Source organism: Dendrobates tinctorius, unplaced genomic scaffold (assembly GCF_039654945.1).
Source record: "Dendrobates tinctorius isolate UK_male_01 unplaced genomic scaffold, ASM3965494v1 ptg000020l, whole genome shotgun sequence".
Lineage (NCBI taxonomy): Eukaryota > Metazoa > Chordata > Amphibia > Anura > Dendrobatidae > Dendrobates > Dendrobates tinctorius.
In genome coordinates this window covers 16470697-16484380 of record NW_027361688.1, presented here as the reverse complement: position 1 = coordinate 16484380, position 13684 = coordinate 16470697, and the positions used below count along the sequence as shown (strand labels likewise).

Genomic DNA, 13684 nt, shown 5'->3' with positions numbered 1-13684 from the left:
ATTTTTTTTCTGTTCTGGGAAATGGGGAGGGGGGGTGATATAAACTTTTAGACGCTTTTTTTTTTTTTTATTATTGGTCCCCATAAGGGACTGGAACCTGCGATCGATCGCTTGTACAATACACTGCTGTGCTGTAATATTGCAGTGTATTGTAAAACTATCACCGGCTGGGCTTCATATGTGATCGGTGGGGGTTCAAGAAATCATACGATTAATTTTTTTTTGACGGTCAACCACTTTATGCTTTATTTACAGGAGACCAAAAAACCCCTTTAAGGAGGACCTCTTAGATCTATTTTAGCCAATACTTGTATTCCCCAAGAACTAACAATCCTGGAAAATCTTTCCTTAAAACTCTGTGTTTTACCATTCCTCTGTAATTCCCCTTAGAAAAGTCAAAATAAACTAACACCTGCCTGTCCCCTTTCTCTTTATCAAAGGGGGCGTGTCCCTGAACTATCAGACATTGTCAGCACTGATTGGATGGTGTCAGAGTGTGCAGGGACACGCCCCCTTCATTTGTCACGCGGATGTCAATTAATGCATAACTTTCTAGGAGGTATAACAGAGGAACGGAACGACGTAGAACAAAAAGAAAAATTGCTCCAGAATTGTTACATTATTGGGAACACGATTATTTCTAAAAACAAACAAGTTGTGAATGCTGACAAACCCCCTTTAAGTCAAAATTTCCCATATCCTAAGTAGTAGTACACTCTCTAGTGTAGGAATTTCAATGACAGTTAATCAGTAAGGGCTAAGTTAGTTTTCATTCTAAAGGATAACCCACTGCCTTTACTTTTTTTTTTTTTACCCATAATGCAATGTAGGCATCAGGATTCTCTCCGAGTCTGGATGTCGTAGGCAGCATGAGATATGACGAGAATGTATTTCCAGGGGGTAATGCCAGGGAGGGCACTTGCTCCTTGCTGTCTGGATTGTCATGTAAAGCCGCCATTCAGCGCTCATGTTTGTGCCACATTCATCTCGTCGGAGTAATGTCCTTAATCTGTCACATTTTGGTCAATCAACCACACACTGCAGCCAATCAGAACACCCGGCGGCAGATCAGCGAACAATCGGGGCTTCTGAAAAGGACTGCGACTTATTCAGCTTGCAGTGGAAAATCAGCGGGGGAGCACAGCGCAAGAAGAAAATTTACATTTTTTTTTTTTTTAAAGACATAATCCCTTTCACATTTTTTTCTTCTGCTTCTTATAACGAGCGTGTCGGAATAATCCGTGAATGATGGAGGTTAGATCATTGACCACCGGGATGTACCCCATATTAATACGGATGACATCATCTGTCACTATTTAAGGACTTTCTCACATTTTTTGGATTTTTTTTTTTTTTTAGACATACATTGATGAAATCCAGTAACATTGATAAAAACGCTGAAAGGGTTATATGGGATGAGAAAAATATGGCTTATTTTCTGGAAACAGCGCCACGTATGTCCACAGGTTGTGTGAGGTATTGCAGTTCAGCTATCATGAAGTTAAAGGGGTTGTCCGAGACTTTAACACTGATGGCCTATCCTTAGGATGTCTGATTGGTGGAGGTCCGATATCCGGCTCCCCTGCCGATCAGCTGTTGCCGGTGTCAGTCATGGAGATAAAACAGCTTCTCGGAATAGCGGTACTGCACATCCACCCCTTATTGATTTGAATAGATGGCGGATGTGCAGTATCGGGCCGTGGCCACTATACATTCGATGGAGCATCTCTGCAACTGAGCAGTTCTGGCTGCCGCACACACCGGTAACGGCAGATCGGTCGGAGTACCTCACCCCTACATAATTTAAAGGGACCACCAGGGCTTAAGTTCCCCATTCCTTGTTATTTATCATTTAAAGGGATCTGTGTGAATGTGGCTTTAAAAGGTTGTCCAACTAATTTTTTTTTTTCCTTTTTAAGAGTAAAAGAAAAAAAACGAAACAATACTTACTGCCATTGATCCTCAGATGCTCCCGAGTTCCCCTCTGGTCTCTGCTTCCTGTTCCCTCCTTAACACACAGGAAATTCTGATCAGCCAATCAGTTGTGGAGGTGTGTCAGTACAGCAGCCTGTGATTGGCTGAGCCGATATCTCCTGTGTTCCGAGGCAGAACCCGGAAGTAGAGACCAGAAGGGAACGGGGAGCATCTAAACTGGGGCGATAAACGTAAACCTGGTCAAGAGATTATCAATCTCTCTGGATTCCCCCACACATGACTGTAGGCCAATACCGCCAATATGAGCAGGACCTTAGTCTAATGTGAATGGAGGCCTTAAAGACTATTCGTTCTTTTAATTTTTTTTTTTTTTTACCCCTATAAACCAATTTTAGATGTGAATGAGCAACTTACTGGAGAAATCTGCTTATTTCTCCAAAATCTGTCTTCAGATTTTCCCATTATTGAAATGGGAGCTGACAGTTGGTGCCCACAAGGTTCTATGGAGAGGGGAGGAGCTACAGACAGACACAGATATTTACAGTTCTCCATAGAACTTTATAAGCACCAACTGTCATCTGTTATCATAGTAATGGGAAAGTACTGAAGAAACATTTTACCTGTGAATTGGGAATTATGAATGATCAGTCCAGGAGGAGAAAAAAGCAGATTTACCTAATAAGATAAATTACAAGGATTCTTATTTTCACGTGTACTATTAATTTATTAAATAAATAATAGCTTGACAACAACAGATTTAATTTGCAAAAAAAAAAATTCTCTTTAAAAATGTAAAATAAAAGTTAAGGAATTTTTAACATTTAAAAAAAATAAAATTAAAAATATTCTTTAAAAATGTAAAAAAAAAAGGAATTTTTAACATTAAAAAATAAACATTCTTTAAAAATGTAAAAAAGGAATAACAATAAAAAATTAAAAAATAATTTTAAAAAAGGAATTTTTAACATTAAAAAATTCTTAATGTAAAAGGAATTTAACAATAAAAAAATTATTTAAAAATGTAAACAAATTAAGGAATTTTTAACATTAAAACAAAAAATAAAAAATATTCTTATTTAAAAATTTTTAATTAAAAATATTCTTCAAAAATGTAAAAAAAAAAAAAATAAAATTCCTTAAAAAAATAAATAAATAAATAAAAATATTCTTTCAGGAAAAAATAGAATCAGAAATGAAGATCCGGGCTGGAAAGAAACTCTAGGGCTAATTATGTAGATGAGAGGGACCGCACAACCCCCCTCGTTATGTTATCTTCCACCCCCATGAAATCATTTCCTCTGTGACAGCGGGCGTCCTATAGTCCTCTCTATAAATATTCTGCAGGGGAGTCGATTCAGCCCCCGGTCACTAAAGCCATGTATCACGGTCGGATATAAATGCCTCTGGTTGAAGGGACCGTTTTTAGCATCCCATAATTCTTATTTACCCATAGAGCCAAGATTGCAACGGTGGTGGCAAATTTAATGAAAATATCAATTTCCCTTCTTTAAATACATCTTCTAAAATAAAAATAAAAAAAATACCGCAAAACAACATAATTGTGAAGATAAAGAGTGACGTGGACATTTCCTGTCTTATCCGTCCGCATCTATACTACTATTGCAGGGGGCCTGAGGGTCTGAGAACGGGGGGAGGGCACAAACCCACAGCGGAAACTGATCGGCGCCGCAGCATGAAAAGCTGCGGCAAACGTACCGCAACGAAATTCGAAACAAAATCTGCGCATTTTCACTTATTTCAGCAAAATGAATAGAAAAAGTGAATATAAGAAACTTTGTGATCTATCTTATCAAAGAAATATTATTTCTCGATTTGTGAGCCACTTTTTCCTCTCCATTAATTCATCATTTGCTCTTAAAATGGCTTAAAGGGATAGACAGACATACATCATGATTCAGCTTTCTAGTAAGTGTTTCAACTCACTCCAGTGCTGGATTCACATCTACACTGCTCAGTACTGCATTCACATCTACACTGCTCAGTACTGCTATATAATGTCCTCCATGCTGTAGCTGCTGAATACGTGCCATCTCTGGCTTACTTACACCATGACCCTGATCTATAGCGCAGAAAGGATGAGTGACCACCATTAATAATGCAGAATCTGCCTTTTTACTGGAATGTTTGTTAGTGCATTATATCATATACATGTGCCTGTGGTCCTTGATCCCTATATCCACTGTAATACTCCACGTCCTGGATGGAAAGCAGCACAGATCCCCACTGATGGTGGCAATATCAATAATACAATATGGCCGCTTATGGGTGGTTTTCACTATTACTTAGACGTCTTGTCTGTGGTCTCAGCGTTTGGACGTCAGGGTGAGGGTGGACGAGACTCTGAAGATCTGCGGCAGCATGTTGCTCAGCTGGTAGAACATTTCTTCTGAGATGTTCTGAAAATATAGAAACAAGCAAAGGGGTCTTAAAGGGGTTTTGGAAACCGGAATATAATAGAAATTGATTAACTCGCCCTCCCCTGGTCCAGCTCTGAGTCTCCGCCACTGCTCTGTGTCTGTTATTACCTGCAAATCTGATGTCTCTTTGACTGGACTGCAGACAATCAACAAACTCAGCGGCTCTAAATGGCTTGTGCCGTGCACACTCAGGCAGAGCCACTGACCTCACTGACTGTCTGCAGCGCTGTTGGAGCAGTGTTTTTATTATTATTATTATTATTATTTTTAATATTTTATTATTAAGTGGAAACCCCCTTTAAGGGGTTAACATTCAAAAAATTCCATCCGATGCAGTAAAAATATTCAATAATTTATTTTTATTTCTAATGATCCTTTTCTGGGGTTTGGAGTTTTCTCTCACGCTGCAGCTCGGCTCGCTCAGCTTGGCTGCTATGTATAAGCGGAAGCCCCTCACACATTGACTAGGTAGAGCTGCCTTTAATGGGGGGAAGCGGGTCTCAACATTAGGGTAGCTTTGTAAAGAGCAGTCTGCTTGGTGATTCGCTGGGATTATTGGGGCCGGGTTTACAGGTTGGGGGGGGCTCTTTGGGTGTCAGGGGATCCCTACATCTGCTAGCGCCTAGGGATGGAAACCAAATACCCAGAAGGAAACAGAGAAAGTCTTGCCCTCTTGGAGGGGGAATGAAGACCCCCTAATCCCTTTACTGAGGGGGGGTCTGACAACTCAGAATTTTAAGGAAGGGTTAAAGTCCCCTGTAAGAATACGTGTCATTGTGTCACACGGCCCAGAATGACTCTTCCTGTTAACATAGATGATCCCGCTAGACAAAGGCGCAGCGGCCGCTCTGAGCGAGGGGGGGGGCTTTCCTTTTCATCTTCGTCAATGTGTCGCCGGCTAATAACTTTTTATGACCGTCGTGGGAACAGATAGCACCAGGCTCGCACCGAGGCCAAATACCTGGAAGATGGCTGCCAGGACACCGAACAAATACTTATTGTACTAAAATATGACAACCCCATGACAAATCCGACGTGACACACTGCGGCCAGGAAGGAGGGTCTCGCTCCTTCCCTACATGTCGGATATAAGGCGCTTATGACAAAGGCTAGTTGATATCGTACAAGGAGATTTTACAATATGTCTGTAGCAAATCTATTTATGTGTCCCCCTGACAACACTTCCTGGCTGGAAACATTACCTAGATCTAAACAACCATCTGCATCAATGTGGACACATATATGAATCTCAGTTGTTGTGGACGCTCAACAGAGCCCAGAAAATGTTTACTGCCGATGGTGGGGTGGGTAAAAAAAAAGCGGACTTTTTTATCTAACCGTTTAGATGTGGCACTGGCCATGGACCGCAGAATCTGAGGGGTTTATGTTCCTAGGTTGGACTGTTCGTAACTTACCTGCGGAACAAGAAATTGCACAGTTCTCGAAACGCCTCCATCCCAGGAAACCATTTCCATCATGAAACCTACAAAAGAAATCTCTGATATTACGTAACATATGGGAGATAGTGGCCCCCGATCTCTATACCTGGCCCCAACACACAGTGTGGACCAGGGCCCATCATGTAACATTTCTACCACTGGTGTGTTCTTATATGGAAGAGGGACTATTGTGCCGCCGTACAACTTCTACCTCTGCACCCCTGATCCCACCGGTGACATATATATTGAGATGGACGCTCTATGAACTCCTAGGACCCAGTATAATCAAGGCAGGAAAACAAATGGTTATACCTTCCCTCCTCAGACAACTAGGGGTATGGGCTGCCAGCACCTAAGGCAGGTGTATCGTGCCCCCTAACCTGTGGGCCATTGAAGCCCCTTTTTTCAGCCCAGAATGTATGTTATGCAGTGTTATAGATTTTTCCTTCTTTATTACTATTTTGTTATTATTTTATTACTCTAACCCTTGTGCTAGCCCAAACCTTACTCTTCGCCTTAGTCCTATGCGCAACCTTAATCCTAATCATATCTCTAACCATCCTCTTAGCATTAACTCTAGCTATAACCCTATTCCAAGACCAATCCCTAACCCTATCCCTAGACCTAACCCTAGACTTATCCCTAACCCTATCCCTAGACCTAAACATATCCCTAACCCTAGACCTATCCCTAACCCTAGACTTATCCCTAACCCTAGACCTATCCCTAACCCTAGACCTATCCCTAACCCTAGACCTATCCCTAACCCTAATACTAGCTCTAGCTCTAAACATAGATTTAACCCTAAACCTAGCTCTAACCCTAGTCATAACCCTAGCTCTAATCACAGTACTAGCCCTATCCCTAGTCCTATCTCTAAACATAGTTCTAGCCCTAACTCTCATTTTATCTCTAACCCTAGCTTTAAACATAGTACTAGCCCTAAATCTTTCTTTGAACATAGTACTAGCCCTAACCCAAGTCCTAGCTGTGAACATAGTCCTAGCCCTAACGCTAGTTCAATCTCTACACATAGCCTTAGCCCTAACCCTAGCCCCATTTGTAAACATAGTTCTAGCCCTAACCCTAGCTCTAACCCTAGTCCTGGATCTAACCCTAATACTAGCTCTAACCCTAGTCCTGGCTCTAACCCCAAGTGCTTCTAGGGGTTAGAAAATTTTTTATAAAACTTTTTCTGCAGTGGGCAAAATTTTGGGTCCGCTCTCCCTGCAAGGTATGGTTGTCATTACAGCTCCTATCACCCAGCCTGAGTGCAACATCTTTCCGCAATATCCTTGCTACACATGCAGGCAGGAGAGTGGTAAAGCAGGGTCACAATGCCGGTCAAGCTGGTTAATCAGCCATTTATTCACCCCAGAAAGATGGCTAAATATTTTTAATTGCACATATATTTAAAAAAAAATAAAAAATCTAGATTGCTCCGGGGTTACACTGCTCACGACATGTGTCAGCCTCGTCTGACCTGGCGGTCCCATACACAGAGACGACATACGTGGCGTCCACAGGAAGGCCGGAGGAGCCAGGACCCCACTGCTGACGGGAGGTTAATGAGACACATTTGGAGGAACCTTTCCAATTCTTTCTCAACATGATTTCTCCGTCAAATATGCCTGGATTGTGATCGGGAACAATGGGACCCCGAGACGTGTTTACTATGAGGTCGCACCGTAAAAAAAACAAAAAAAACCCCAATAAATTCACACGCCGTTGTTACCTTTCACACACTTGAACACCAGCTCGGCTCTCTTCAGGCACCATGGTATAGTCATTTCCTAAATAGACAGAAGAAATGCCGTCAGGAAGCGCTCAGTCTTATTATTAGGTGATGGGGCGGCGTGTGCGTACGTGAGGCTGTGCAGGTGACTCCTAGTTTTCTAAAAATACAGACCGCTCATAGGGATATACATACCGCATATAGTGAAAATACCGCAAATTACCCAGTGCAGGGATTGATTAACCCTTATCTTATTTTGGATCAAGCGCTGAGAATGTAAAAAAAAAAAAAAAAGTTTTAATGCTGCTGCAATGCATCCTAAAGATCACTATTGGACCCGGCGATCGCCTGATCTTCCCCAGCAATCGTGTGATCAGCTGATCTTCCCTGGCGATCGCGTGATCGTCTGATCTTCCCTGGCGATCGCGTCATCGGCTGATCTTCCCTGGCGATCGCGTCATCGGCTGATCTTCCCTGGCGATCGCGTCATCGGCTGATCTTCCCTGGCGATCGCGTCATCGGCTGATCTTCCCTGGCGATCGCGTCATCGGCTGATCTTCCCTGGCGATCGCGTCATCGGCTGATCTTCCCCAGTGATTGTGTGATCGGCTGATCTTTCCTGGCGATCGCGTAATCGGCTGATCTTCCCTGGCGATCGCGTGATCGGCTGATCTTCCCCAGTGATTGTGTGATCGGCTGATCTTTCCTGGCGATCGCGTAATCGGCTGATCTACCCCGGCGATTGCGTGATCGTCAGTAGTACCCAGGTATGATATAGACCCAGATGAGCTCTGCTAATGTCTATGAATGTACCAGTTAAAAGAAAAAAAATAAATAATAAATATGAATAATAAAAATAAAGAATAAAACAAATACAAGCTAAAACTAAAATAATAATAATAAATATGATCAAAGAATAAAACAAATACAGGAAAAAAATTAACCTAAAATAATAAATATAATAAAAGAATAAAACAAATACAAGCTAAAACTAAAGCAAAATATAAAATAAAAATAAAATAAAAAAAATTCATAGAAAAGCTACACCAAGGGATTTTATATGAACATATTACATAAAAAATAATCCTAAAATAAAATGTATAAATAAATTCCAAGATTGTGGACACCTGTGATGATAATTAGTGGACACACCGCGATTTCACATGCCCCTTTTGTCACATTATTTTCAGGGGTGCCATCATTTCCATCCAGGCCTACTTCAAGAGTTTTATTTTTTTCAATTCTGTGGAAGCATGGCTGAAATGCAATGTCTGACTTTCATTTGCTTATTATCATAGATTTTTTATTTATTATTACTTTCGTCAGATTCAAGTTATATCTGTGACCATTGTGGGTTTTTCTGTCATTAAACGAGGGGTACCAACAATTTTGACCACGTGTGTATATACTTACCTATGCGTATAGTGTAAAGGTACTGTCACAGTTAGCGATGCACCAGCGATCCCGACCAGTGATATGACGCGGTCAGGATCGCTGGTACATCGCTAAGTGGTCGCTAGTGAGCTGCCACACAGGCAGATCTCACCAGCGACATCGCAGGGGTCGGGGGTCGCTACTCACCTGTCACACCAGGCGATCCTGCGTCCTCCGCCCGCGTCCACGCTCGTCTCTCCGCAGGAAGCTGACGACGAGAAACAGTCCTGGACGTTCTCGCGCGATCAGCGATTACCAGCGGGGGAACGTCACAAGTTATAGCGATATCGCTTAGTGTGACAGGCCCTTAAAGCAGGGGTGGGCAATTAATTTTCCCGAGGGGCCACATGAAAGACCGTGACTGTTGTGGAGGACCAAACCAATAGGCTGAAATTAATTCTGCTCAATATTAATATTAACATATCATCATTTTATATTAATAAAATGTTATCTCACTTAATATTGAGCAGAATTAAGCATGCTGACATCCCTCTATATATATATATATATATATATATATATATATATATATATATATATAGTATGATCCTGTACACAGCCTCTCTATATACCATAAAAGGTGACACACAGCCCTAACAAACATTATGAGCCCCCACATAGCATCAGTATACAGTATAAGCCCCCACATAGCCCCTGTAATACAGTGTAGCCCCAAATAGAGAGGCTATGTACAGTATAAGCCCCCACATAGCCTCTCTATATACAGTATGAGCCCCTACATAGCCTCCTATACAGTATGAGCCCCCACATAGCCTCTATATACAGTATGAGCCCCTACATAGCCCCTGTATACAGTGTAGCCCCAAATAGAGAGGCTATGTACAGTATGAGCCCCCACATAGCCTTCTATAGACAGCATGAGCCCCCACATAGCCTCCTATACACTATGAGCCCCCACATAGCCTCCTATACACAGTATGAACCCCCACATAGCCTCTCTATACACAGTATGAGCCCCCATATAGCCCCTCTATACAGTGTAGCCCCAAATAGAGAGGCTAAGTACAGTATGAGCCACCATATAGCCTCCTATACACAGTATGAGCCCCCACATAGCCTCCTATACACAGTATGAGCCTCCACATAGCTCCCTATATACAGTATGAGCTCCTACATAGCCTCTCTATATACAGTAAGAGCCCCCACATAGCTTCTCTATATATATATATATATATATAGTATGAGCCCCCACATAGCTTTCTATATTCAGTGTGAGCACCCCACGTAGCCCCCTATTACAGTATGAGCCCTACATAGCCTCCTATATACAGCATGAGTAGCCTCCTATATACAGTGTGAGCCACCACGTAGTCCCCTAAATAAAATATGAACCCCCATAGCCTCCTATAGGCATGAAACATCCCATGCACATATGAAAAAAACCCACATACTCACCTTGCTCCTGTTCCCCTAGAGCTCCGCTCCGGTCTCCTGAGTCTCCACCCAGCTGGTGCAACAACATTACATCATCACGTCAGCTGGGTCAGTCACACACACGCTGATTTGTGGGAAAAGGAGCCAGCTGCTACATTCTCCACCAATGTATTCACAACTATTTGCATCCTGAGGATGTGGATAGCGACTATGGCAGTGGATGGACAGCGGGTGAGGGAATGGTATGTGCCACTTTTTCAGCCCTTCGGACGTCTTGGCCTGCGGGCCGGTGTGGCCTGTGGGTCGCAGTTTGCCCAGCTCTAGTCTATAGTGTTACTGTATGGCTCATCCAAACCTTCACCATCCAGTAGGGTCATCCTGAAATAATTACGAGATGACTCTGTTTACTCTGCCCTATTCTATACAACAAAGCTGAAAACTGAGCTGTAGAAAATAGGAAAAGTCAGCCGATTGTGACTCCTCTAGTTGCCAATGAAAAAAAGTGCAATATTTCAAGATTTTTTTTCAAATGAGTAAAGAAAACAGAAAGATGTACGGACCCCAAAATGGTGGCAATAAAAACTACAGCTTGCACTACAAAAATCAAGCCTTGATACAACTCTATCGAGCTAAAAGTTAAAAAGTTAGTTTTTTGGGAAGCGGAAAAAAAAAATAGAAGGTAGAGAGGAGACCACTGAAACTCACAGACTTTGGACCATTTTATTACTATTTTGAGAAGTCTAAGGCCACCTCCCCCCCCCAATCTTCTTCCCCTATAAATCAATGGTTCATATCATTACATATGGATTTTCGGAATAAAGGAAACTCCATGATGGGAATATCTTTACAAAATCTCCATTTTTGATAAAAGTTGATATCTCTTTAAAAGCCAATTTTGGAGAAGCCCCGGAGGCAAAGAGACCCATAATTCTGATATTTTTCAGTAGCCGGCATCGTCGTATATTATCTGCCTACACGGAACACACGCTTACATTTCATGCTGTCAGCAGCGGCGTAGGCGTCTGACAGTGGTTTCAGCCCTGTGTTTTAGATAATGATCACAAACCAGCTCCGAAAACTTAAAAAAAAAAAAAAAAAAAATGTCCTTTGTATTCTTTCTTCGCATTCAGGTGCCACCGGGGTTATCATCTGTCAAGGTGAGTAAGTTCACAAGTCAATTTACGGACGACTACTTAAAGGGGTGTTTAAAAAGTGGACCCCAAACGCTCTTCTATACCTAAAAAAAAACATAAACCAAAAGGAGCAGGTAACCCCTTCTGGGTTTTTAACAGCAGTGTGACATCTTGACTACAATTTACGTTACCGCTGCAGCCAATCACTGAACTCGCTGCTGAGCTCAGTGATTGCCCGCAGTGGTTACAACAGACATCACCGCTGCGGTCACAACAGAGAGATCCGAGCATCAGCAGAGATCCGCCACTGGACCCCGGGTGGGACAGTAACTTTTCCTTTTGCTATTTTTGGTATATTTCATTATTTGGGGTTCACTTTCCTTAAAAAGGAAAACCCCCTTTTAAAGGATGTAACCGAATGGGAGGAGACACAGTTTAGAAAAAACTTTTTGACAGAGTGATCAATGAGTGGAACAGGCTGCCACGAGAAGTGGTGAGTTCTCCTTCAATGGAAGTCTTCAAACTGAGGCTGGACAGACATCTGTCTGGGATGATTTAGCGAATCCTGCTTTGAGCAGGGGGTTGGACCAGATGGCCCAGGAGGTCCCTTCCACCTCTACGATTCTATGTCTTGAAAAGAAGCTGATCACAAACCTTGCGTAGTACTGAAGTGGCGTCATTAACTCACCCACCCTCTAATGATAATGACATGACTCTGTTCCTTCTGTCTCAGTCTACACAGTAAAGCTGAAAAAAGTGAGCTACATACAGAAAACAACTGTCAGCGGATTGCGACCAATGTAAAAAAGTAGAATGTTTAAAAATTGTTTTCAATGGGAATAGTGAAGAAAAAAAATCACTATAAGGTCTGAAAAATTTATAATGAAAACCAAATTTAAAAGATGAATTATTTCCTGATGACCCAGTTCCTTTAGTTCTCTCTGATGATTAATAAAGGGCGATGTGATCGGTGTTCCTCTGCTGATGTCACTCACACCTGCCGTATGCGTTGCTAGCTGCTGCGCAGGGCAGAGGTGACTTCACATCCTTATTTCGTGCCTTTGTTTCTTTTTTTAGGACTTTTCCTGTTTAGGTAAAAGCCCTTATGCAGTACGTGGGGTGACGCGACACAGGCCTGAAAGTTTCCCTACCATGAAATCCATCATCTCTGTGATGGAGATTAATAGAGTTCCACCGGTCAGAACGCCACCAATCCGCCACTTATCAACTATCCTCTTTTACTGATGGGAAAAAATGATCCAGGGCAGGGACGCTTTGACCCATTTCTACATTTTCTGCTTACACCACCCAAAATTCACTCTCTCTGGACCACATCACCACACTGACAGCTATATTCATCAGTACACAGTAAGCTCCCAAGGCAGTCTCCTTCCCCACTGTCTGCTTTATAGTCAGAGGTAGCAAATTGGTATATCATAAACTATAAAACATAACCTTTAATGATTCCTTAAAAACCATGCATCAAATCTAGACAAACATGTGCCAAAGTGCAATTGTGTAGTGCTCTATTTAAAAACAAACCGTTATGTACTTTATGAGGTACCATATGGCCCTAGACATTATCGTATTTCTTGTCCAAATATTTATAAACCTGGACTCTCCGACCATATGGGCCTTATACATATATATTCATATGCCAAAGGGCCTTTATGTCATCAGAATTATTACTTGTTAGACATATACTCAGCCCGTATACAAATAGCATAGCGTGTGTACAGCACCGGTCAAATGCATAAACATAAAATCACCTCATCAGCAATTTATATCTATTTATGATACCACTGTAGAAACTAAGACCGCTGTACTTATCTTTGGACGCTTCTATAAATAACGGATGATCAGGTAAGGTCCATCTGAAAACCCCAGAATCATGACCCGATCTCCAGAATTGTCACCCAACGCGTTTCATCAATGTCTGACTCATCAGGGGTATTGTGACATCTTTTTCTGGCGCATAGCTCGCCCATTGTGAGATAGCTGCCTTTTATAAATCGCGGCATACCGCGGCTTATTGCCGTTTCCGGTTGCCCCGTTCAGTACTTCCGGTTTGCGCATGACGCCGGCATCTGCTCAGGCACCTTGCCCCACTTCCTGGGTTTTCCTAAACAGGCGCCGCGCGTCATGTTGGGACAGGAACCGACCCTACCCTGCCCC

At 42.3% G+C, this 13684-nt stretch overlaps 1 protein-coding gene across 2 annotated transcripts in view; it reads right to left on the bottom strand.

Annotated features, from left to right (window-relative positions):
• Positions 1 to 4045: 4045 nt before the first annotated feature.
• The window catches only part of FERRY3 (FERRY endosomal RAB5 effector complex subunit 3), a 62605-nt gene continuing 52966 nt past the window's right edge, over positions 4046 to 13684 (bottom strand). For both annotated transcript variants that reach the window (XM_073567792.1, XM_073567793.1), the window contains 3 exons: positions 7548 to 7605; positions 5789 to 5856; positions 4046 to 4352 (listed from right to left, as the gene is read on the bottom strand). In XM_073567792.1, the coding sequence (XP_073423893.1) occupies positions 4260 to 4352; positions 5789 to 5856; positions 7548 to 7605 (219 nt within the window). In that variant the 3' untranslated portion in view covers positions 4046 to 4259. The remainder of the gene's footprint in view (positions 4353 to 5788; positions 5857 to 7547; positions 7606 to 13684) is intronic.